General features: G+C 50.0%; 1 protein-coding gene across 1 annotated transcript in view; it reads right to left on the bottom strand.

Moving 5' to 3' along the window:
• SMC1A (structural maintenance of chromosomes 1A) overlaps positions 1-27,242 on the bottom strand; it is a 202,992-nt gene that overhangs the window by 150,554 nt on the left and 25,196 nt on the right. Inside the window, exons 2-4 of the mRNA XM_078664500.1 lie at positions 26,483-26,671; positions 25,307-25,419; positions 13,300-13,503 (exon numbers count right to left, since the gene is read on the bottom strand). Coding sequence (XP_078520626.1) covers positions 13,300-13,503; positions 25,307-25,419; positions 26,483-26,671 — 506 coding nt within the window. The remainder of the gene's footprint in view (positions 1-13,299; positions 13,504-25,306; positions 25,420-26,482; positions 26,672-27,242) is intronic.

The following is a 27,242-nucleotide window of genomic DNA, read 5'->3' as shown; positions in this document are numbered from 1 at the left end:
CGACTGATGACTCAGCCGGCACCTGGCCCAGGAAGGGCGAAGCACTGTCAACAAGGTAATCCTGGCAGCCCCTGTCCCCTCAATGCTGGCTCCGCCCCCCTGTGGAGCGTCTGATGTGCCTGCCCTCACATTGAAAGCAACAGCCAGAGTACACCCCACAAGTGCTCAGAGACTGAAAGGGATTATGCAGAGGCCCCCCTGGCCTGGAAAGACAAAGGAAATGTGGTATAAATGTAGGAGACCTGCTCCTTGTAAATTAGATCCTGTTTGTGCTACAGAAGAAACTCTGCCCGAAGAGAAGGACCTGGAAGGACTACAAGGAGGAGTGCTGTCTCTGGCCTGTGTCTGGTGCCTTGCTGCAGAAGGAGAGGAGAGAAAAGACTACAAGAGACTTTTGCTTTTATTGAACTTTGTGCCAAACTCTGCTAAAGCTCTCCAAGGGCTTGCTGTGGAACTTGCCCCCGGAACTGCGCCCCAGGAACAGTGGGCTCTACCCCCTGACCAAGGAACTGCTGTGTGTGCTGCTTATCGCTGCAGCGCTGATTGAGGAGATCAGGAGAGTTGTGCATCCCTGCCACGCTCCTCGTGACCCAGGACATCTGTACCCCCCGAGCACCGTGACCGTGGACTCAGCAGCTCGCATTAACAAAGTGAAGCCCAGCCGCCGCTGGCCCGAGCACCGTGACTGCACCTGCATCTGAGCCCAGAGAACAAAGCAAAGGAGGACCCGTCCGGTCCAAGCCCCAGAATCGACTGAGCCTAGTGCCGGAGATTCCCCCGCAAAGACGGACTCCCGCCCTGTGTCACCCCCCTCTGATCGGTGCCCCGCCTGACAGCCCCGCTGAAAGGGCACCACCGGGATCGGCACTTTGGCTGGGTACGTCCCGCACTTGGGGACCGTACTGCCACTGTCGCCGCACCCAGCCGCCTCCTTCAGGGCTGAAGAGGATATCGAAGGAAGGACCTCTGACCCCATTAAGCACCGCCGCCCCGGGTGACCCGTGACCTGCACAGCCTCGAGCCGCAGCTCGCCCTCCAGGGAAGCAACGCGACGTGGGACAGCTCCCCTTCCAGCCGTCCGCTTCAGGAACCACCAAAGTAACCAAGGTACTGTGATTTGCCCCCTCGCGGTGCGAGCGTCCTGCCATCTGAGCTCGCACCGCACCGTGTGACCTTCAGCCACCCCGGGAGCCCCGCAGCTGCAGGCTGCCCGGCGGAACGAGCCGCCCCTATCACCGAGGCTCGCACTGCTCTTGGCCCCGAGGCCCCCCTAACACTCCCTGTGGCCAGCGCCCCCCTCCGCCTTGAGTCGCCCACCGAAGTGTGACTCATTCTGCAAGCAGACCCGGCCGTGCCTTTCGCCGCTCACGCGAGAAGCGTGAGCTTTGGCAGGCCGGGCCCGATTTTCTCCTAGGAAGTGAGCGGAGACGTGGGGAAGCGCACCAAAGCGCAGGAAAGCACTGTACCTTGCCAAAACTGGGCAGAAGGCCCCAAACATTGCATTTGAAAGAACTGTGGCCACTAGAAAGTCTACAAAGCCTATTTACAAGTAACTGGAACCGCTATTAACAAACCAAGACTGTATTTACAAGCCTGCGTGAAGGAACTATATAAAGATATATTTTTACTAAAATACAGTTTGGTGTCATTGTGTGGTGGGTTGGTGGTGATTGTTGTGGTACTGCAAATGTTTAACCCTATGTACTCCAGAGTTTAGCCTAGACTGCTTGCGCCACACTACCTAGAGGGTGAGCAGGGGTTATTTCTGGAAGTAATCCTTTGCCCTGACTTAGAGGAGAGGGTCCATGGTTGTCGCCAGTGCTGCACTGCGCCAACCAGAGACCCCCAATTCTAACACTCACACTGACTGGGGGAAGCACGCGCCCACTCCCACTGACTGGCTCAAGCACGCGCACACTCCCACAGACTGCCGCAAGCGCGCGCACACTACCACCGACTGCCGCAAGCGTGGCACACACCCTACGACAAGCACATTTCCACAAACTGGGTTACACACAATTAGATTCTGAAAAAAAAAATAAGATAAGTCTTTCGCTTTAACAAAAATGCACCTACAAAAATCAGCAAAGCATAACATTACTTGCCTCTTAAGTACCTCAAAATCAATTTACATTCACAGAACGCAAATGCCTTCCTTTTCATTCTCAGAAAAAGAGCAAAAAATCTTGGTCTTTAAAAACGTGCATGGAAAATGTGTGAATGAGCCATCATTTCTGCATCATTAACACAGCCACAGTGTCGAATCCAGACTCTGATCTGGTCGTAAATCCGGATAGAAAACAGTTGAGGGACCAAGGTCTGAGACAGGGCTAGAAAAATAGAAGGATGACCGGTTCTAAAATTAAATAATTCAGTGAAGGCAGCAGGTGACGATAAAATCTTATGACGGGGACCTAATTTTAGATCAGAGTTCTTGATATGCCGATTTCCCCAATTTGAATGCACGTTCACGTCTGTTGTTACCGCCTCCTAAGCACATCTTGAAATGGTGACACTTTAGTCCTTTTTTGAATGCCAAAATTGGCCGAGAAAGTTCTGTAAATGGGGGAGGGTGTTTTTGAAAATCACAGCAACATGTACACAAAGACTGCCATAGAGCTTGTGCAAAGGAATGGTGGTAGCGGTTGGATTCCTCCGCCCCAGTGGAATAGGACATATGTTACTTCCGCGCCATAGTACCAGAGACCCAGATAGTCGCTTGGAACAGGCAATCTGTGGTACTCTGTCCCGCTGGCAGTGGGGTCAAGAAGGGCCACAGGGGGTTGTTTCCTGGTCCAAGGGGTAGCCTCCTCGAGATGGGCTGTCCTCCCTCGGAACCTGAGGGCTTCCATTGACACACTAGCAGTGTATGTGGGAGGCCTCAGCCCTGGCTGCTTGTGCTTACCTCGAGTGTAAGTGGGCCACAGAACATCTGTCTCCTAGTCTGGTACACTGGTGGGATCATAGGAAGGGACAGAACCACCCCCCACCCAACCACCTGCTTAGGCACAAACCAAGATGGATCAGTCCATAGCGGCGGCCTTGAGAAGCATAGGAGCCACCTCCAATACTCCCGCATCACAGCGATATCTTGAGCTGTCCAACCATGCCACGATTCTTCAGGATATGTAAGACTTGAAAAAAGCGGTTGAAACCAAAGTGGACCAGGTAAAAGTTGATTCTTCACTCCTACACCCGAATCTTAGGAACGTCACCAGTTGACTCACAGAGTCAGAGAGCCGGTTGTCCTCCCTTGAATGTGGCTACTCTAAACAGATTGCTCACGTCAACAGCGGTACTCAAAGAGCGCACCAACAATGCTGCTAATAGGGCACACTGAAGACGCCGAAAATAGAGCACTCAGGAACAACCTTCGGTTTATCGGATTTCCAGAGGGCTCAGAATTCTCCAAGGCGGAACGCTTCCTGGCACACTGGCTGAAGTCCTGGATCCCTGAAGACAAACTGTAACTATGGTTCGTGGTGGAATGGGCACACATGTCCTTCACCCAGGTCACCGACGCACCCACTGATGACCGGGATTCTTAACTACCACGACAGGGATGCCATTCTCTAAGAGTCCCAAAACATCTTGACCTTTGTTTTAAAGATTCACGTATTTTGACCTTCCTGGATTATACCCGGGCGGTTCAGAAATGTAGGTACTCATTTGAAGAAGTTAAACAAAAACTTAAGAACATGCTTATTTTTCCAGGGAAACTGAAAGTAATCTTCATTTCCAAGACCCACTTCTTTGAGACACCTGAACTAGCCTGGGAGTGGGCAACAGAGAGGAGAGAGCTCCTCCGGACTGAAGAGACTAGAGCAAGGAGTTTTCTCCGCTCGGGCCAGAGGTGGCCGAGGAAGAGGCGAACAACATCCCACAAACACCATGCACGCCCTTGTGGCCACCCACACTCTTCTGGCTCAGATGACCACACAGCTGCCGTTGATTACCCTGGAGCTGAACGGCACGTGTGCACACGGGAGATCTTTGGATCCGAGGTCAAGAACCTGAGTGACCCACCACGAGGAGTCAATTGATCCTGTTACTTCATCTTGGTGGTACGACATGATTCAAAAATGTATTAATAACGATGTGTAGATCTTGGCCTATAATCTGTAGTAACGAGGAAGTCCCTATCAACTGACTCAGTTAAGTCCTCAGTCTGTGGTTTATGTTATAAGTAGTTCAAAGGCGACAGATGCTTCAGAGATAGAAGTATCAGGCGTGATAAGTTGAAGGGCAGGGGAGTTGTTAGATACCATTTGTTCCTTTATACAGTCTCCAGCTCTATGACATCAGTCATATGCTTTGCTCTCTAGATGCACAGTCACGCATGGTCCAAACTGACAATGCAACACCAGTCTCCCGACGCATCTTTTTGTGCCACTGCCAACTCGCTGCCACATGACAGAGTGTGGGAAAGTGAGTTTCTGTAAAAGTACCCCCTACTCCCACACACTTTTTGCCTGGCTTTTGTTGCAACTATAACTGAAGTGTACTGGGTCCCTTCTGCCCCTGTTCCCAGTGTTATTTCCCTAAAACTATACCACGATTAGCTCGACTTCAACCCCCCACACTCCCTGTAAGTCCTTAGTAAATGGTACCCTAGTACATAGGGCGTTGGGACTGGAAATGGTTCCCTAAGGACCCCTCACTAAGCCCATTCAAACTGCCACTGCAGCCTGCATGCCTTGGTGCACAGAAAAATGACAAAGTCGACATGGCACACTGCCTGTGTGCCGTGCCAAGCAGCACTCGGATCACCTTTGTTAATTGCCGGCAATCCCCCTACGACAGGGGATTGGGAATTTCAGACCACCAATGCTATATGGCCTCGCAAGTGACTGTGATCAATGAAATGCTAAACACGGATGGGACGACCCAACCTAGTGTGGAGTTGACACCGTTAGCCCTTGATCAGATATTGGTTGGGTGCTATGCCAAGCAGCACTGCCTAAGGTATAATCAGATAAGTTCTTTTTGCATTTGTCACCCCGAGTGGGACGGGTATGCTCAGATGTGAATCCCGTGCTCTCCATGCCACTGGGATCAAGCTATCCTGGCTGAAGAGGAGTAAAACCCCGAAAACGGTCCTAGGATGCTTATTTCCAGTCCAGGGAGAACCTGGCCTGGCAGTTCGGGCTGGACTGTTCCCATTGGGCACAGGGTCAAGACTGATTTGCATACCGCTGGAATGGCATAGTGAGCAAAAATACGATGGATTTAGGCCCAGATCTCAGTATTGGGGTGAATGTATGACACTGTTCTGCATTCTGTCCATCAATAGTTTTGCACGGTATAAGCAAGTCACCCCCCTAGCAGGCCTTACACGCCCTAAGGCAGGGTGCACTATATCTCAGGCATGGGTATAACTGCACGAGTAGATATGCCCATACAATATCAAAGTCTATTCTTAATATTGTAAGTTCCAGTGAAGCCATAGAGGGTACAAAGGCTGGAAGCTCGACAACTCAAGTTTCCCTGCACCATGATGGCTTCTCTGAACCCAGGAGTGTTTGGTATCAAACACCACCTCTCAATAGACCCACACTGATGCCAGTGTGGGTTTTATTGAAACATGAACCCAGACAGCAAATCAAAGGTGCCCTGCTGAAAACCCACCAACCCTGGTGTGGTCTCTGACTGGCTTTAGACAGCCTGGCACCACCAGACATGTTACTGGACCCCTGGGTCAAAAGCCCCTGCTCTCCGAGGCCAGAAACATAGTCAATCTTAGTCAGAGATGTCACATCTCCTACCCCAGGATGAGCACAGTGCTCCAGAGGGAAGCTTTAAAGGCTGTGCCGCCTTTGTAATGTGACCCCAGCCTCTGTGGCTGGCAGCAGATGGCAGCCCCTGGTTTCCAACCCCACTTTGGGCAGGAAAACAGTCAGGAAAAATTCAAAAGAATATGAGATGTGCCCACCTCTGCCAACCCCACCCCTAGGGTGTGGGAGGCATGGTGAGGCACAACCTTCAGCCCCTGCCATCTTGAAGATGGGGGAACCCTTCAATCATGGCTAGGTCTATGCCCCCCTCCCACAGGAGGGTGGCATAATAGAGGGCGTAGCCCCACCAGGAAAGGTGCCCATTGGCCCTATCTGCTACTCCCCTAAAACGCCTCCTAAATGTAGTATTTAGGTGACTACCCCAGAGCTAGAAACTAGATCTGCGATGACCTACGACAAAAGACGACGATCCTACGGCCTGTCTCCAGCTTCTGCGAACCTGCGACCTGTCTTGCAGCCAGCGAGCTCGGATACCACTGGGAGAACTGCTGCCTTCAACAAGCATTGAAAATGCAATAGGTCTCGCAGCATTAGAGTTAGTGCTTTTAGAATTGTTTATGGGTTTTTTTTGTAAATCTTTAGCATTTTTGTTTCCTGTAGCCAATGCTAAAGAATTTCAAAAAAAAAAAGCCATAAACATTTTTAAAAGCTCTGAAATGCAGTCTGAAATGCTGGATATATATTCAGTACAGATACACTATATTGTTAATGAAGACATAGGATATAATATGTTGTACTGTATACACACAATTAGATGGGAACGTGCTGTGTGTGTCAGCGATTGAATGTGGAGGTGATGGTGGATGTGGTGGTGGATGTGGTGGTGGATTCGGTGGATGTGGTGGTGGTGGATGTGGTGGTGGATGTGGTGGTGGATGTGGTGGTGGATGTGGTGGTGGATGCGGAGGTGGAGGATGTGGTGGATGTGGTGGTGGTGGATGCGGTGGATGTGGTGGTGGATGTGGTGGATATGGTGGTGGATGTGGTGGTGGTGGGTGTGGTTGATGTGGTGGTGGATGCGGTGGATGTGGTGGTGGTGGATGTGGTGGTGGATGCAGTGGTGGATGCGGTGGTGAATGTGGCGGTGGATGTCATGGTGGATGTGGAGGTGGTGGTGGATGTGGTGGTGGATGTGGTGGTGGATGTGGTGGTGGTGGTGGATGTGGTGGTGATGGTGGATGTGGTGGTGGATGCGGTGGATGTGTTGATGGTGGATGTGGTGGTGGTGGTGGATGCGGTGGTGGTGGTGGATGGGGTGGTGGTGGTGGATGGGGTGGTGGATGTAGTGGTGGTGGATGTGGTGGATGTGGCGGTGGATGTGGTGGTGGCGGTGGATGTGCCGTCCCAGAGTGATGTGGCGCCGTCCCAGAGTGATATGGTGGTGTTGTGCGGCGTGCAGCAGTGTGCGGGGTGCAGCAGTGTGAGGCGTGCAGCAGTGTGAGGCATGCAGCAGTGTGAGGCGTGCAGCAGTGTGAGGCGTGCAGCAGTGTGAGGCGTGCAGGGGTGAGAGGCGTGCAGGGGTGAGAGGCGTGCAGGGGTGAGAGGCGTGCAGGGGTGAGGGAGGGTGAGGGTGTGTGAGGGTGTGTGAGGGTGTGTGAGGGGGTGTGAGGGGGTGTGAGGGGGTGTGAGGGTGAGGGGGTCTGAGGGGGTGTGGGGGTGTGAGGGTGAGGGGGTGTGAGGGTGTGAGGGTGAGGGGGTGTGAGGGTGTGAGGGTGAGGGGGTGTGAGTGAGGGGGTGTGTGGGTGAGGGGGTGTGAGGGTGAGGGGGTGTGTGGGTGAGGGGGTGTGTGGGTGAGGAGGTGTGTGGGTGAGGAGGTGTGTGGGTGAGGGGGTGTGTGGGTGAGGGGGTGGGAGGGGGAGGGTGTGTGAGGGTGAGGGGGTGTGAGGGTGAGGGGTGTGAGGGTGAGGGGGTGTGTGGGTGAGGGGGGTGAGGGTGAGGGGGAGTGAGGGTGAGGGGGAGTGAGAGTGAGGGGGAGTGAGAGTGAGGGGGAGTGAGAGTGAGGGGGAGTGAGAGTGAGGGGGTGTGAGAGCGAGGGGGTGTGAGAGTGAGGGGGTGTGAGGGGGTGTGGCGGTGTGAGGGAGAGGGTGAGGAGTGTGAGGGTGAGGGGGAGGGAGGGGGTGTGTGAGGGTGAGGGGGTGTGCATTCTGAGGGTGTGTGGCGGTGTGAGGGGGTGAGGGCGTGTGAGGGTGAGGGGGTGTGCATTCTGAGGGTGTGTGGCGGTGTGAGGGGGTGAGGGCGTGTGAGGGTGTGTGTAAGGGTGAGAGGGTGGGTGTGTGTGAGGGTGAGAGGGTGGGTGAGAGGGTGGGTGAGGGTGAGGGGGTGAGTGAGGGGGTGAGGGAGGGGGTGAGTGAGGGGGTGAGTGAGGGTGAGGGGGTGAGTGAGGGGGTGAGAGTGAGTCAGGTGAGTGAGGGTGTGAGAGTGAGTGAGGGTGAGAGGGTTGTGAGAGTGAGTGAGGGTGAGAGGGTTGTGAGGGTGAGTGAGGGTGAGTGAGGGTGAGTGAGTGAGGGTGAGGGGTGAGTGAGTGAGGGTGAGTGAGAGTGAGGGCTCTGAGGGGGTGTGGCGGTGTGAGGGAGAGGGTGAGGGGGGTGAGGGGGAGTGAGGCGGTGGGTGAGGGGGTGTGCATTCTAAGGGAGTGTGGCGGTGTGAGTGGGTGAGGGCGTGTGAGGGTGAGGGGGTGTGCATTCTGAGTGGGGGGGTGGCGGTGTGAGGGGGTGAGGGCGTGTGAGGGGGTGGGTGAGAGGGTGGGTGAGAGGGTGAGTGAGGGTGAGGGGGTGAGTGAGGGGTGAGGGGGTGAGTGAGGGGGTGAGGGGGTGAGTGAGGGGGTGAGTGAAGGTGAGGGGGTGAGTGAGGGGTGAGAGTGAGTGAGGTGAGTGAGGGGGTGAGAGTGAGTGAGGGTGAGAGGGTTGTGAGAGTGAGTGAGGGTGAGAGGGTTGTGAGGGTGCCTGTAGATGGCAGACTCGTTCCCTACATTCTCTGGGTATGCAATAGGTCTGATAAAAACACATTTCCTGGGCTGCTGTTTCCTCCCAGTCCACCACTGCAACAGAGGTGCAACAGAAAAGAATACAGTGACATAGCCGAGTACCCAGTACCCTGGAAAAGAGTCAATCACTGCTAACTGACCTCTTTATATAGCAGGGATAACGAGTTCTCGTGGGTGCTTTTCCACACGAACACACCATCGTCACAAGATGTGTTGTTACTTCGAATTGGCTAGCGTTACATTCGCATCTGCTGCTCAGAGCCTGCTTGTTCAATAATGAATTCACAGTTCGGAACGTGTTAACATTAGGACATTTTGTCTGCTTGGAGAAATGCATTTTGTCAGATGCAAATGGGAGCGCCTCAAACCCCGAAGCACATTTTTAATTGTTTTACTCCTGCTAAAAATGACTGCATACCTGCAAGCATCTGTCAGATCGTTTATGAACTGAACAAAATGTCTGCACCCCCGCGTGCTCCTCCAAGGGTGTGCTCGGTCTATTGTTTATAGGCCCCTTCGAGCTATTCTGCAGCAGAACATAGCCTCGAATAGACTGTGGCACTGCAGCGACAAGGATGCATGTTTCACCCCAGCTGTAGAGCAATTCAGAGTAGGCTGAACCATGATACTAATTGATTGTGAAAGAACAAATAACAGTTTTGTCACTTTAAAGCACTGCTCGACTCATTTGAAAGAATATGCATTAACACCTCTTGATCTGTGTCAAAGTGAAAAAGAATGTTGAATATTAAAGGGATGAAGGCTTATTGCTGCATATATCAGCTTTGATCTTAATTGGCTCCTGCTATCGCTAGTTACACTTGGGTTGTTTGCCAGCTTTCCTATGAGAGCAGGCGCCCCTCCCCCACGCCAGAGCAGGCTGCCAGGGTGCTTGCAAGTGGCCAGGATGACTTCTAACGATGCAGATGCTAAGTAGATGATTGGCGGCACATCGAGGTCTGACGGCTCAAGGGACGGGAAATGTACCGCTCGTCAGGCTTTCAGCAGGAAATTAATTAAAAAATAAAAAACTAGGGGGAGGGGGCGGGAGGCGGAGAGTTGAGGCAGGAAGAATTAAGTGAGAGAAATGTGTGGAGAACAGATGAGCACGAAGAGAAGTGGGGGCGAGAGGGTAGAAAGAAAAGAGAAAGATGTGAGAGTAGGCGGGAGAAACGAGGAGCTAAGGAAACAGAGGTAAAGGGAGGCAAACGTGTGGGGAGACGAGGAAAGCAGACGTGGCAAATGTTGGAGAAAAGAAAGGAACAGGAGATGGGCATAGAAGGAGGTTCAGAGAGGGAATAGAAAGGAAGGGATAGAAGTAAGGGGCAAAGAGTGACAAGTGAGCAAGAAGAACAAGACGGAGGGAAGAGAGGGGAGGGGGGAGGAGAAATGCGACACGGCGGGAAGGGGCAGGCAGGATGACTCAGGGGAGGGGGCGGAGCGGGGCAGAGCGGCATGTGGGTGTGAACAAGCCGGGCCTTTGAAGTGAAGCTAAGCTTCACTTCAAAGGTGTCGGAGGAATGCGGGCGGCTGTGCACGCGCTTTTAAGCTCAATGCACATGCGCATTGAGCTTAAAAGTCACGGGCACTGCAAGGAATCGCCACGATTCCTTGCAAGTTAGATAAAGTCTGGATGAGCCCCTATAGTCTCGCTTGCTCGATGCGCATGCGCATCGACAGGCGAGACCTAAAAAGGACTCCAATCTCCCATAGACAGCGGACCTATCCCGAAGAACCCTACTCCAAGGACTCCGTATCCAGGTGGATCTGCGACTCCTGCCCACTCTGCACCCAACGTCCACGGCCCGAGTCTGAGTGGCTCAACTGTGCAGTGAAGTCTCCCTGGCGATCCGGACCTGGAGTCCAGCGTTGGCTAACATGTCCTGCTCTCCACGGTGGTGCCTGCAGTGTGAGTCCAGAGGCACGCCCGACCGCCTCCGGTAAGAAGACTCAGACATCGAAAGGCACCCTGCACCCGAAGCTCCTGGGCCTTGGTGAGCTGAACCGACAGTGCCCCTATGACCCCCTACATCCCTACTTACCTCTGCTGTCAGTCTTCCTCCTGCAAGCTCCGGTGCCACGCCTGCAGCCTCTTTGCTGAAAGAAGAATCCCCACTGAAAAGCATTGGGCACCCAATACCGAAATTGCAATCTGCACCAGACCGCCGCTGGTGGTGTATGTTTGGTGCTGCTTTGTGGCCCTCCCTGTGCTTAACCGAACCCTCAAAGCTCGGACCCTGCAGCCGATCTACTTACCTGCAAGCAGTGTGACTCCAGGTATCCCGTCTCGATCGGAAAACACTGGGTTAAACTTCGACCTCGGCACCCAGCCGCCCCCTGTGCCGCTGGTGGTGCAGTTGTGGTACTTACCTGGCCCTTGCTGACTTTTGGCTCCGAAGACTGGGATTGTAAGTTTAATACTTATCTGTTTAACCGCAATATTGTTTTCCCCATAGGATAACATTGGACTGTGTGGAAAAGTTTTCAAGTGTATTTTTAAAAATGAAGTTGTTTTAATTAAAAACGTACTTACCCGATTACAAAGACCTTGATCTTCAAATAAAATACAAAAAAAAGTTCATTTTTCTAAAATTGGTCTGGATTTCCTTCGAGTTGTGTCCCCATTATTGATCACTGTTGTGCAATAAATGTCTTACACTCCTCTGTTAGGCCTAACATTGAGCCCTGTACACTTTTGGGGAACCCCTGGACTCTGAGCACGATGTTACCATCCAGTGATAATATCATGTACAGAGCCAGCTTCCTACAACAGAGTATAGCACTCGGGGTTTGTGCGGGGTCCAGCAGTGTAAAGATTCTAATACAAAGAGCCTTTCACTTGGCAGTGACCAATACACCCTCTCAGGAGTCGTACTGAGGTCATGGGCTTGCTTGAAGGTAAACAGTATAATTTCCTGTTGGTTTACAGATAGAATCGGATGCTCTCTCCCACGCTGTGCTCGCCGCCATCAACCCTCACGAATCTCCTACTGGGAATCACTATTATAGGGGGGGAGGGGGGGATTGTAAGGCTGTCCCTCATTCACAGAACAACTCCACTGGCCCCTCAGGGGGCAGTGTGTCAGACCCAATCCCGCCAGCTTCCTTAGTTTTCCAAAACGTTCCCCTCCCAATCTCTGGGCAGTGGTTTCAAACCCTTAATTCCGTAACCCGTTCCTTTCTCTGGGCAGGTGGCTGCCCTTGGATTGCCTTTATTAATTGCCAGCAGTCCCCCTATGACAGGGGAATGGGAATTACGGATCACCAGTGCTATATGGCCTCGCAAGTGACTGATCAACGAAAGGCTAAACACGGAATGGGACGACCAGACCTACAGTGCAGAGTTAGCACTGTTAGCCATTGATCAGATAATGGGAATTGTATATGGAGCCCCAATCCCTTTCGGAGACACTGAGGTGGTCTTCCTGAACTGGAGGGCAGCACTCGGACTTATGAGTTGAGACCGCAGGCTGACGTGACTAACCACCCCTCAAGCTGAGGACAGGGTTGCACCACACTACAAGACTATAGGGTTCATGAAATGGGACATAGGGGTTGCCATACAGATTGCCAAATGAGATATTGCCCGGAAGTGGAATTCTGCAAACTCTCCCTCCTTGGCTGAATGGAGGGTGTGCTCAACAAGAAAAGCCCATCTTTGGTGCTGTGGGCTGCCGCAGAAACATAAGAGGATTTGGGGGTAAATGGTGAGACTATCATGGTTTGGAGTTGTATGGGTTGACAATTTATGCATGCGCAACGCGACACTACTTCGGACATGGTAAACCTGACTATTTTCGTCTGTGGGTTTGTTCATCCCCACCCCAAAAACTGGATCAATGAAGAATGGTCTGCAATCATAAGATTTCCTACCAAGCTGCTTGTAGATGTGGGAAGAAAGATGGTGGGGGAAGCAGGAACTGGAATAAGGGTCTCTCTACCAAATATGGGGTCAAGTCTAAGAAAGCATGAGGGCTTGGAATCAAGGCTCCTGTCAGTAAGATGCATCTTAAAAGACAACACATCTGGCTCTTCCAAAAGGTCCCAGGTGCACTTGTACTACTCTGACAATTTACTTTCAAATAAAGTAGATAAAAAAGCAACAGGCAGAACCAGATCTCATTCACACAGCAGTTTGTTTTTTTGTAGAGTTTTATATAGCGCGAACTAGACCCGAACCGAATCAGGTATCAGAGCGCTTTACATAGCACAAGTTACGTTTTTACATGAGGTCACACACTTTCATTTTTAGGCACGGGGAGATTAAGTGATTTGCCCAGAATCACAGGAGGTTTTGGCGCCGTTGCCGAGACTCGAACCCTTATCCCCTGGTCCGAGGTCGAGCGCCTTAGCCGTTAGGCCAGTTCAAAAGCAAATGTTCTCAAATGTCAGCAGATCATTCCTGGGGTACACCAGTCAATACCCCGACCCCTTTGCAGGAAATGTCCGCATTTGGACCAGAAACAGTCAAAATTGAACAGACAATGCAGATTTTGGGTGCACAAAGTCCCTCGTGCTCACCTCCTCTTTCTCCTGCTTGGCCTCCTTGCGCTCTGCAGCAATGTTCTTCTTACGGTGATAGTTGAACTGCGTGTCCTCCTCGGCTTTCACCATCTCCTTCTTCCTGTTATCGTACTCGGCTGCCAGCTCGCCAGAGCGGCTGATTTCCTCAAACAGAGCTGTGCGCTCTTTGGGGTTCTTCATGGCAATAGACTCGACCGCCCCCTGAAAAACACACAGTGAGTGAAAGTGCCTCATGCTGCTTTGGAATCTGGATAGAGCCTAGACTGATCGAACAGGACATACCATTGTGATGTTTTACTTTATCCCCACACACTACACCATGGACATTAATCAGCTGTGCTGTAATCAGCAGCACAATTACTGCTGCACAAGTGACACAGCACAGTTGAAGGGGGTGGCCAACTGCTACGATACACTCACAATCAGAAAAACAAACGAATCACTAAATGCAATGGATTTTATTAAACTGTGGCTGTTTTAGACTGCCTTATCAGCTCTATCCCACGACGTACCAGATGGTCCCAAACATATTGGTGTAAAACAAAAAAAATGATGATTAAAATAGAGTAGATTTGACTTCAATCGAATACCCGCATTACCCTATATCTTAGTGCCATCTTCACTTTCAGCTATATTCATCAAAGAAAAATCGTCTCGCAAAGGGCCAGATTCTGAGAATCTGGCCCTTTGCGAGTGCAATTTTTGCATTTGGGATTCATCATCCCAAACGCAAAAATCGCTAATTGCGAAATCGCATATTTGCGAGGAATTGCATTTAAGGAATCTCTATTTGAGATTCCTTAAATGCAATTCATCAACCATTTTCAATTTGCGAATTCGCAATTTCTGGCCGCTATTTACCACAAAGTCAGACTTCGTGGTAAATAGCGAAAACTCAGAAAAATGCACTTTAGTGCATTTTTCGGAGTGGTATGTTACACACACACACATGTCCTTTGGACATGTGTGTGCGCAACATCTGGCTACATTTGCTTTTCAGGGGTGCTACAGGGTGTCCTTTGGACACCCCTGGCACCCTTGAAATCGCATCCTTATTTGCGATTAGCAAATTGCTAATTGCAAATAAGGAAGATGTAGGAATCGCAATATTTTTTGCAATTCCTACATGAAAGTTCTGGTCCAGATATTGCCACCGCAGTCCCTAACAACTATGTCATGCTGAGACATGACAGACACTCTGGAAAGGGAGGGGACATTGCCATTATTTTCAAGTCTTGCTATTTTTGTAAACTTGAAGCCTTTCCCCTGTCCGGATGTGAGGCGGCGCTTTTCAGACTCGCAATTAACCCTCAATACAACCTGTCTGGCCTCCTGATCTACTGCCCCCCGGGCAATGCTCATGCATGGACATCTTTGCTTGCCGACACTATAGCCCCTCTGCTTCTTAGGGCAGCTAACTTTACAATTCTCGGAGATCTAAATTTGCATCTTGAAGATCCCTTATGTACCATCAGTAAGTGTTTGCTAACCGATCTAGAGGTTCTTAATCTTACGTTGTGCAATTCGGGTTCTACTCACTCTGCTGGACACCAATTGGACCCTATTCTTTCTACCTTGCCTTTTGATTGCTCTCAGAGTGCTCGCCCGCTGGAGTGGTCAGACCACTTTGCAGTCCACTTCGCTCTATCTAATATCAAGCAAACTGCCAAGAGCGGACAAGGTAAGGGTGAATTAATTCATCGGTGGGGTAAACTTGACATTATGAAGTTCAATCAGCACCTCTATAACACCCGCCCTGAGAACGGCGACGTCCCACTTAGGGATTTGAATACTGCTGTATCATCATGGCTTATTAACGCTGTGAATACCGTCCTTCCCCCCACCCCGAAATTTTCTAGATCTCACCGTTGCCCGGCCCCATGGTTCTCGGCCGATCTAAAGGCCTTGAGAACTAACTGCAAGGCTCTTGAAAGGAAATGGAGGCGCTCCTATTCGGCTTCCAGGAAGATCGCCTACAAAGAAGCCTTGAAGGGATATCACTCCCAATGTAAAGCCGCGAGAGCTGCGCACACTGTAAATGCAGTGACACAAGCCCAGAACTGCCCCCGCACCCTTTTTGCGGTTGTTAAAAACCTGACAGGAGCGGATACCATCCAGACTCCTCCAGCTCTGGAGGAAATTCAGTGTAATTCCATTGCGGAATTCTTTATTGCCACGGTCGAGCGCATATACGATTCTATGAGCGCTCCCACGACAGTAAATCAACATCAATCGGGACCAATCGTTGAGAACGAACTCCCGTTTCCAAAGGCGGTGGTAACAAACTGGCAACCATTTGATGACATCTCGTTTTCCTCCTGCCTGAACAGCGTTAGATCTGGCTCACCGCGAGATCCGGTACCCGCAAAGATCTTAAAGTTGCTGGATCTCGAACCCCGGCGAATTCTTATGAGACTTTTGAATGTCTCCTAAAGTGAGTCTCATGTGCTACAGGACTGGAAGCATGCAATGGTTGTCCCACTCCTAAAAAAAGGCTGGAGCTGATATGTCCAACCTTGCCAACTTCAGACCTATATCCTTGCTGCCTGTTTTATCTAAAGTGCTGGAGAGGCATGTGAACATTCAGCTTACCGATCTTGTAGGAAATCAGGGCTTTTTACATCCGTCCCAATCCGGCTTTCGTGCGCACCATTCTACCGAGACTGCGCTACTCGGGGTAACGGAGAGGTTACGGCACGGTATCGATCGCGGGGAAACTTTCGCCCTTATCCTTTTGGATTTGAGTGCAGCGTTTGATACCGTGTCCCATTCCATCTTACTGAACTCTCTCCGGTCCCTGGGAGTAGATGGTCCTGCACTGGCCTGGATTGCCTCCTTTTTAAGTGAGCGCACTTTCCAGGTCTTTTCCACGAAAGCCGCATCTGCTATCGGTCCTTCGGCGTATGGTGTCCCTCAGGGGTCCATTCTCAGCCCTCTATTATTTAACATTTACATCAAACCTCTAGCTTCCATCGCGGAGGACGCTGGGCTGACCATTTTTCATACGCCGATGACACGCAGATTGTTTTCTCCCTCTCCAGCACTGAAGGCAAAAACGTGTCCAGTCTGAAAATTGGATTGTCACGGGTGGCTGAGTGGATGCAGAGACATCTCCTCAAGCTAAACGGTGATAAGACCGAGATTGTTATTTTGGGGAAAAACAAATATCTTTGGGGCCCCCAACACTGGCCTTGCGCCATGGGTCCCCTCCCTCAACCGGTCTCTGTGGTTCGCAACCTGGGATTCCTCATAGACGACAAGCTCTCTATGAGGCAACAGGCTACCAAGGTGGCTGCCATCTGTTTTTCCACCCTGAGATGGCTCCAGAAAATTCTCTGGATGTTGCCATATGCCACCAGGAGAACCGTTGTCCAGGCGCTAGTAACATCTCGCCTGGACTATGGCAACGTCCTTTACCTTGGCGCCGATGCTGCGACTATAAATAAATTGCAGGTAGTACAGAACTCATCAGCCAGACTTTTATGTAATATCCCGAGGAGATCTTCGGCCACCCAGGCTCTTCGCGATTTACATTGGCTCAAGGTCCCGAGCCGCATCAAATTCAAAGCCCTATGCTACCTTTTTAAAATTAAGCAGGGCTCAGCCCCACTGTACCTTCAGAGTCTCGTCCAAGCCTACAGGCCCAGCCGCACATTAAGATCTTCAGCTAACTATGACCTGGTCATTCCTAGATTTAAACTTGTGAAGATGGGGGGGAAGATCTTTTTCCCATTTAGGCCCCAAATCCTGGCATGCGTTACCAATTGCCCTGAAAACCGAGACTAACTTGTTCTGCTTCCGTAAAAAACTGAAAACTTTACTTTTCCATTAAATTCTCCCCCACTCTAGATGTCAATAATTGCTGCTGTGATGTCCACTTTTTCTGTTCCAGTTTATCCCTTGCGCCGGGAAACCCACTGCGGGTAGCTGTCGCGCATTATAAGTTTTAAATAAATAAAATACATGAATCCCGTTTTGCGAGTCCTTAATAGCGATTCCTTATGAATCGCTATTAAGGACTCGCAAAACTGGATAATGATGAATCTAGCTGAATGCTCTTAAGGTCACTCCCTTGAAAGCAGACCACATACATAAGGCCCTTCTAAACTGCTCAGCAGGGAGGTTTGCTTGGTCCCATGCAAAGCCTGTACAGATACCAAGCAAGGAGGACTAGTTATTATGCTTTACCTAGGCCGGTCAGTTGTACAGTTACCTGGTGAGCATCGAGTAACCAGGATTATCCCAGTCACATGCGAGTGACTAGATCTGAATGTGATCTGAAGTACGACTGACCGTGGCTGTGCATCATTTTTTAAATGAATCAACTAAACTTCTTTCAAAAAGATAGAAAAAAGTTACTTATCTGTATGAAAGGTTCTGCAGCTTGGTATTTGTTTTAAATTTGCATCCTGTGCATAATACAGCTATTCATCGATGGCGCTTGGAGTTTTATTTTCCTCTTCCATCTTTTTTAATACATCAATACTGAAGGAATCAGCAATGTGTGTTGTGCTGCCCTCCTTGAAGGCAGAGAAGGGATAACACCCAGAAGGCACTGCTCCTACACGGTCATCTCAGGCAGCAGAAACTTTTAGTGTTGCTGAAGGGTTGTGTGAGCATCTCAAGAGGTTCTTCCAAATCATTGTGTTTCTAAAATTATGTTGCAAGAGATTTTCTGGGGTCAAAGGGCTCCTTCATGAAAAGCACAGACAAATTTTAGGTTTCGGATCTGGATTTAAGAGGCTGACAGCCTCTCTTATTTTGAGGTTTCCTTCCTGGACTTACAAGCGGTATAATATATGAGGCACACACCGAGGGGATTACTGTTTTACAGTTCATGAGCTTCACAGCTTGCACCTTCACAACCGATCTTTCCACCAAAGATTCCACATCCCTTTTTGGGGCCTGAAGGGACAGGGAGCTGAAAAGGCTCCCCTGGGACCCCATTCCCTGGGTCCACACCACTGCCTTGCTGATTGCATCCCCCTGTGAGGGGAAAAAAACGACAAAGTCGACATGGCACACCGTCTGGGTGCCATGCCAAACAGCACTGCCTGTGAGCATTGGTAAGTCACCCCTCTGGCAGGCCTCACAGCCCTAAGGCAGTTTGTACTATACCACAGGTTTGACCAAACAGAACCCGCTATCGAGCCGATGTGCCCTCCACAAGACCGGCCACCGCACCAGCTCTGACTTCCCGTGGGAACTGTTAACCCATTCGGGAAAACCTTGTGCACTCTAGTTTCACAGAGTTGCCCCGTCCGGCAACCAAAATTACCGGACCTTTCTTCAATCTCCGTGGCTCCACCATCGAAAAATCTGTGCTTTGAGCACCCTACTCGGCAATTGAGGCTTCTTATCCTTAGGCATAATATCTATGTCCTGATGATGATCCACGTTTTGGTTTGCTGGATCGAAACACCGTCGACACTTTGAAACACCTTATACACTCCAAACGTGTGTGTATTGATTCTGTAAAGGTGTCTATTGTGTTTTGCTGAACTTTGACATTGTGTATTCATCAAGTACAACGAACCGTTAAGCTTTTGCCTAAAAGCCCCTTGTTTTCTGTTTTTCCCTGCTTGTATATGTTGTTCATGTGTTAAGTAGGGCACAGGTTTATGTCCCACTTTCTGTATTGTCGTGAAAAAACCTTCCATATTGTCAAGAAAGTAAATATTAGACCTCAGTCCGGCTGGACATGTCGATTCAATATAGCAACGACTGAGTCTATATTCATTGTCCTATAATTCTTCCCCCTCCAGGGGCCGCTGTTGCTTTAAAGGAATACCACAGGTAAGTGCATACTGGCATGAGCAGGTATGCCCGAACAATATTGGGGTCCATCGTCTTAATACTGTAAGTGCAAGGGAAGTCAGAGAGTACATGGGCTGGGAACTCGACAACTCAAGTTCCACAGCACCATGTTGGCTTCACCAAACAAAGGAGTGTTTGGTACCAAACTACGCCTTACAATAAATCCCCACTGACGCGAGTGTGAGTTATTGTACCATGTGCTCAGAGGGCACCTCAGAGGTGCACCCTGAACTCCTATCTACCAACTGTTCAATAGCACCGCAAGGTTCGTGGTGAAGGTTAAACGGTCGACATGTTTCAGCCCCGTATTATTGAACCTACGCGAAAACATGTGATTGTGGTGGAGCATCGGTCATAGGAGGGAGCAAGAAGGCAAACACCTGCAGTTACAGGATTCTGCACACACAGGTGCCTCAAGGCAGTGGAATTTCAGCATCATCAGTTACAGGTACCATTGACCTGTAACCAAGAAGAAGGGTGAGTCAGTATGCCACCCATTCAGGGTACTTGTAATACTTGTGACCCTATAAATAAATGTTTTCACGTAGGTCCTGATGAAAGCCCTCCGACCCCTCCAGGGCAATAATACGGGGCGGTTTCCCGAATTACTGTGGGGTGACCGGATGCCAGGCTTCAACGTGAAAGACCTGTGGTTAACGTCTTGCAGCGTAATGTGGGACTTAGTCAAACCAGCCTGGCTTCGCAGAAACCATCGTTTTACCCTGCACAGGGAGTATTACTCTCCTCAGAGGCTGTCTAAATTTACCCCGGGGGCCTGGTGGCTTGCCCACGTTGTGGTCTGAAGGAAGCCCCAGACACGCATATGTTCTTTGACTGTCCTCACCTAGTAGCTTTTTGGGAATCAATCAGCAGTAAACTTTCACCTTCCCTGGGCTTTACAGTAGTGATGGACCTATGCCTCGTCATTTTTGGAGTTGGGGACCAGACTCGCAGTCCTGCAAAGAATTTCTTGTTCTACTCTATTCTGGCAGCTCGCAGAGAAATCTGTAAGCGGTGGAAGGACGCTACCCCCCCCCCCGACCCTCTACGACTGGCGCACTTCAATCCTTCAAATTTCGAAATTAGATCTCGCCAGAGTTGGAAAGCCAGATAAAAGAGCGTTTTGGCATATGCTTGATTGGTCCCAATGAATGACTGAACCGGGGTTTTTTTGGGATTTCTCCCCCCCCCGATCCAATGATTACGTAGCCATGGTTAACTCTCCTTGCTATGCCAGCCTTCTCCTTCTTCGCTCCCTGTATGTTGGCCTGGCAATAGCTACATGGTAACTGGCTATCTGGTTGTTATCTGTCTCCTGTGCAACAAGTTGAGAGGATAGGTGTGGACCCAGTTGTTGTTGTTGGGAACGGGTTGCCATCTCCGTATTCTCTCCATCCCGACCAGTCTAGGCTGAGGCAGCACGACTGTACTCCATTACACCTTTCTCCCTTGTTCCACTACATGGCAGCTGGAAACCAGGACGTAGATGAGGATACAAAACATTTTTTTTTTAAATTCGGGGCTGAAACATGTCGACCGTTTGACCTTCACCATGAACCTCACTGTGCTATAAAACAGTAACATTTCTATAGAAGCACCAACTTGTTTTTAACCTTGCCACCAATTATCCCGAAAAAAGTTTGTTTAGGAAAAAGAGTGAAGCAATTTTAACTCACTTTACCTAGTTTCCACTTCACTTTCTCTACCCTATTCTGGTCACTACTGCTACAACCAGTGGTCAAACCTCTAGGTGGAGGAAAGTATTTTTAAAGAAACCCAAATGATGAAGCTTTCACGTTCATAAAAGCGGAGAATCAAGATTTACCGCTTTACGCACCTATACGTGATTGAGGGTTAAGTTGGCAACCACACTTGACCCTGGGATTCAACCTCTTTGATTACTGCCCTTTGACTGGAAGCAGAATGGATCAAAGCTTCTTCCTCCCTCTACTGATTATACTACACTGTACATCCCTGTGTGCCATGCCCACAGACACTGCATGCAGTATAGGCAAGTCATCCCTACAGCAGGCCTTCCAGCCCTAAGGCAGGGTGCACTATACTACATGTAAGTGCATATCTGCATGAGCAGATATGCCTCTGTGCTGGTCAGCTCTAGTGCTGCCAGTACAAGTGAACAGGGAAGCTATTTTGAGAACATGTGCTGGACACTGGTGAAAACAAGTTCCACAGCTACATGATGGCTTCTCTGAAAATATGGATTTTGGTATCAAACTGTGATGCTATTAGGAACAGTACATTGACAACTCCATTTTGTATAACGTACTCCATTTTCTGTGCTCTCATGCAGTTGCAGAGTGGGGTGGGGATGTTTTTCGCTCGTTTTCGCTCCTCACCGTACAGAATAAGCTGTAGCATGTTGAGTGGGATGCGTGCTTGCTACAATTCACGGCAGAGATTGTTGTTGCCAGAGAAATGTGCGGAATGTACAGCTCTGTCACAAACTCAAAACACAGGAGCCTGACCAGCTTCTGTCTTGACCCTGACACAGACCAATACGGTCAGTTTGGTTTTCGTAACAGAGGAAAGGGGGCGAGGTTTCTAGAAACTTCTCCTCAGGCTGAGTAAAAGGTATTAAAGCTGGAAAATCTTGGCGCTGAATCGGAAGCTCGCCTGTTGGGGTGGACGCGCTGCCATTGTGAAAATCTTCAGTAGTTCCCTAACAAGATTTCTGGCTGACCGTCAAGAGCTTCCCAGTTGAACGGACCAGAATGAGGAGTGCAACTTGCTCGGTGAGGTGTTCTCCTTATCCACTTTATGTACATACTTCCGGAGTTTCTTTGATCCATGTACATATTTTATATATGTCCTTGTTCTGTGCATATGTTGGTTGATATTTGGGAATCTACATTAACCAATATAATGTGTTACTTCTAAAAGAGGTGAATTAATAAATCACTGGTTTAATTTTAAATGCATCTGAATCTGTTTCCTTTCCTGGTCATGAGAGGTCTGAGGTTTTTTGTACGTGTGTTATTGAAAGGTGCAGTGGTACATTTGCCTCGTCTTGAGAGTGCGGAGCTTAGTTGTGTCCTATTCTTTCAAATCAGAAGCAACACACAAATATCTCGTATTATTAAACCCACACTGATGCCAGTGTGGGGTTCATTAATGCATGCACACAGAGGGCACCTTAGAGGCGCCCCCTGAAAACGTACCAGCTCCTGGTATGTTGACTGACTGGTGTTTGCCAGCCTGACACCAGAGACAGTTTCTGACTCTCAAGGGTGAGCGTCTTTGCTCTCAGAAGACCAGAAACAAAGCCCGCTCTGGCAGAGGGTTTTTACACCCCTGCTCACAGGATGACCTGCAAATTAGCATTCCAAGGCAGGGGGGCTTCGAAGTGCCTACCGCCTTTGGTGAGCACATCTGGCTTCCCTCACAGGAGAGGACGCCGACCCCCTTTGTCCAGAGCCCTTTGGCACCTGGCGAGGTGGGAATATTATCTAGTCAAATAGGCGTGCTCACCTTCAGGCTAGTACGAGTGTTCCACCCCTTCAGAGGGAGTACACAACACCCGCCTGGTTTGAGAACACAGTACACCTCTTTAACAGCTCGCAGAAGATAGTTCGGCCGGCAGGAGAAGATAGTTCTACATATGGCTTCTACCGAGTCAAATCTATTTGGAAAAATATTCTTCCATGGACAGAAAAGGATCATTATCTGTCACGGAAGCACAACATTCGTAAAACAATAAGATTTAGTGACCCTCCTAGTTATCAAATTCATGAATAAGACTAAAGGATCAAACGTTCTTAATACGAACTTCTTTAATAGACCATAGCTCCTCGCGTGAAACGCACCCACAGATCTCAAGAACTCCAACCCTTGGAAATGTCAGCCTCCACCACAAGCGTTAAGGGACACGGAAGTGCTTGGCTTTCTACAGTTCACCAACATCTACTCATAACTGGCTGCTGTAGCGGTTCCCAACTTCTCCCACCACTGCTAATAGCAAACTACACTTAGATTGTGTACTCTACAGCTGGTCTGTTCTGTGGTTCTGATAAGTGTAGCTAGTCCATATCAAACTCTGTGTTACTCATTTAACAGAGTTCGAAGGCTGAAATGACCCACAATGATTCAAACCTGCCACCTTCAGGCAACACACAAATGTCTACAATGGATGCATTAGTCAACTGAGCTACATCCGGTTGTATATTGCAGGCCAAGTGGAAAGCAGGAAACCTCTAGTCTGAAGGATCCACTGCATGCCACAACCCCACTCCTCCCAACCACTGCCGCTCCCCACTCACACCGGTGATCCAACCCCAGGAACCTCCGTGTGCAAGAATCCCCAGTAAGCATCTCCTCACCCTGGTGATCCTACGCATCTCCTCGCCCTGGTGATCCTATGCATCTCCTCGCCCTGGCGATCCTAAGCATCTCCTCGCCCTGGTGATCCTATGCATCTCCTCACCCTGGTGATCCTATGCATCTCCTCACCCTGGTGATCCTGTGCATCTCCTCACCCTGGCGATCCTGTGCATCTCCTCACCCTGGCGATCCTGTGCATCTCCTCCCCCCTGGTGATCCTGTGCATCTCCTCGCCCTGGTGATCCTGTGCATCTCCTCGCCCAGGCGATCCTGTGCATCTCCTCGCCCAGGCGATCCTGTGCATCTCCTCACCCTGGTGATCCTAAGCATCTCCTCACCCTGGTGATCCTAAGCATCTCCTCACCCTGGAGATCCTGTGCATCTCCTCACCGTGGAGATCCTGTGCATCTCCTCACCCTGGAGATCCTGTGCATCTCCTCACCCTGGAGATCCTATGCATCTCCTCACCCTGGAGATCCTGTGCATCTCCTCACCCTGGAGATCCTGTGCATCTCCTCACCCTGGCGATCCTGTGCATCTCCTCACCCTGGCGATCCTATGCATCTCCTCACCCTGGAGATCCTGTGCATCTCCTCACCCTGGCGATCCTGTGCATCTCCTCACCCTGGCGATCCTGTGCATCTCCTCACCCTGGAGATCCTGTGCATCTCCTCACCCTGGCGATCCTAAGCATCTCCTCACCCTGGAGATCCTAAGCATCTCCTCACCCTGGAGATCCTAAGCATCTCCTCACCCTGGCGATCCTGTGCATCTCCTCACCCTGGCGATCCTGTGCATCTCCTCACCCTGGCGATCCTGTGCATCTCCTCACCCTGGCGATCCTATGCATCTCCTCACCCTGGCGATCCTATGCATCTCCTCACCCTGGTGATCCTATGCATCTCCTCACCCTGGTGATCCTATGCATCTCCTCACCCTGGTGATCCTATGCATCTCCTCACCCTGGTGATCCTATGCATCTCCTCACCCTGGTGATCCTATGCATCTCCTCACCCTGGTGATCCTATGCATCTCCTCACCCTGGTGATCCTATGCATCTCCTCACCCTGGTGATCCTAAGCATCTCCTCACCCTGGTGATCCTAAGCATCTCCTCACCCTGGTGATCCTATGCATCTCCTCACCCTGGAGATCCTATGCATCTCTTCACCCTGGAGATCCTATGCATCTCCTCACCCTGGAGATCCTATGCATCTCTTCACCCTGGAGATCCTATGCATCTCCTCACCCTGGAGATCCTATGCATCTCTTCACCCTGGAGATCCTATGCATCTCTTCACCCTGGAGATCCTATGCATCTCCTCACCCTGGTGATCCTATGCATCTCCTCACCCTGGTGATCCTAAGCATCTCCTCACCCTGGTGATCCTATGCATCTCCTCACCCTGGAGATCCTATGCATCTCTTCACCCTGGAGATCCTATGCATCTCCTCACCCTGGAGATCCTATGCATCTCTTCACCCTGGAGATCCTATGCATCTCCTCACCCTGGAGATCCTATGCATCTCTTCACCCTGGAGATCCTATGCATCTCCTCACCCTGGTGATCCTATGCATCTCCTCACCCTGGTGATCCTAAGCATCTCCTCACCCTGGTGATCCTATGCATCTCCTCACCCTGGAGATCCTATGCATCTCTTCACCCTGGAGATCCTATGCATCTCCTCACCCTGGAGATCCTATGCATCTCTTCACCCTGGAGATCCTATGCATCTCCTCACCCTGGAGATCCTATGCATCTCCTCACCCTGGTGATCCTATGCATCTCCTCACCCTGGTGATCCTATGCGCAAACTCTCATTCTCCAACCACAGTCCCTGGGCCGTACCTGAAACACTAGGAAGTTCCGAGCTTTGATGAGGATTCCCAGTTTCTCAAGCTGGTCACTGTACTCCTGCAGCTGGACAACCTTGCCGTTGATTCTGTACTCCGATGAACCTCCTGGGGGACAAGACATCAAATGAGCAAAGAAAGGGTAGGACAGCATTTAAAAGCCAAAGCGCCACTATGCAGCTTTGATAAGTCCATCATTTTGAGTTTCTCATTAACTACATGGGGAGATACCCGGGTAAGAAAAACCTAGCCCAGACAGTATCTCTCAGTGAGTTACTAGGGATTACAAGGTATTTCTCTTTGAATGTAGAACAAATGGACCCGGGAATACCAGGTCTCATTCTATGTGTTTTCTCCATTCTGAGAGAAATACCCGACCCAGACCTACAAACATTTAATACCTCTTTAAAACACAAGGTGAATGTGCAAGGAGGGGGTGGGGCTGCTTTTCTTAGTTGTGAAGAGGAACAGGTGGACGATGGGCCAGCAGTCCTCGAGCTTCAGCTGGTGGGCAGGGTTTTATCCTCTCCCCATGCTACAGGTGAGCAGGGCCCGGGATCAGCAGCTGCCTACAGCCCCTATAGCTCAGTTGAGGGGTCAGGCCAAGAAACGCGTAGCTTCAGCACTACTGAATTTTTATTCAAACCCCCCTCAGAACAACTAGATTGACGTACTTGCCAAATTGCTATTTCAGATGTGTACATGCTATCCACATGAGGATAGCGTGAACACGTGAGTGCCTGCATGGTAATGAAGTGCATATGGTTTGCTCTAAATTCATTAAAAGAAATAGACCATGCATGGTCCAGTCCAGTTGATAATGGTTGTGTTTAGTAAAGATATTTATTCTTTTTCCTCTGCATTGTTTGACTGTCGTCATTATGGCTACAGAAAGAAACCATGTCACAATCATTATTCACAATATTCTCCACGAAAAAATTGTGAAACCCATTGAGTCCTTTGACTTCCTCTCCCGCCCATGGAATCTGCTCCAACGAGGCCGGGACTCTTCAAAGATACTCCATCAGCAGTCAGTCATAAAGGCATGGGGTCAGCCCTTCTGGGTTCACTTGCTAAGCAGACAAAAGGATCGTACTGCTAGCGAAAGCGACCTTGAGGGTTCAGTTTCACTTCCACAGGGTAACAAAGAATCAATTTTTCCTGGACTTACCCACAATGATCCGGGCGAAAGTGCGCTCTGTCCCACCGTCCTCCGAGTACACCATACTCACGAAGGCCCGGTTGGCGGCCGGCTTGCCTACGGGTGCACCATGGATGAGGTCGCGTAGCGTCTTCACTCGCAGGTTGCTGGTCTTCTCGCCAAGTACAAAGCTGATGGCATCCATAAGGTTGGACTTGCCTGGAGAGGACAGGGAGGGAGAGAAGCAAAGAGGCGGGATGTGTCAGGATCTGCATTCGTTCACACTTAAGTGAAACAGTTATCGATCTGAGTGATACGCCCAGATGCAAGTGTGCACCATGAAGAGACCACAAGTGCGCATGCTCAGCACACAAATCCACGTTTATAAAAAAAAAATAGGGAGGATTGGCAAAGTTATTTTCGGAAATCCTGCCAGCCTGTAAAGACACGGGGATGAAGATTGCACAAAGTACATTGAACACATAATAGATAATGCTTACAGAAGTTGTGCCTTTGGAATCTCAAATGACTCAATTTAAGGGAGAACATGAAGCAATAATATGGAAAAGGAAGACCAAAAGTTGGCTTTGATATGTATGTCAAAACCATCAATGCTTGTGAGAAGTGGACTTTCTGCAGACGAGTTCGTTGGTGTCCCAGCTTCTACTGTCATTTACTACGGCACCCTGAAGCAGTACAAAGTCTCTATGCACACCCGCCTCACGACAACTAGATGGACATATCTGACATATTACAATTTCAGCTGTGTATATGCTATCCACAGGAGGAT

This window comes from Lissotriton helveticus, chromosome 10, assembly GCF_964261635.1.
Source record: "Lissotriton helveticus chromosome 10, aLisHel1.1, whole genome shotgun sequence".
In the NCBI taxonomy this organism is placed as follows: Eukaryota; Metazoa; Chordata; class Amphibia; order Caudata; family Salamandridae; genus Lissotriton; species Lissotriton helveticus.
This window is presented reverse-complemented; position numbering and strand designations above follow the sequence as displayed.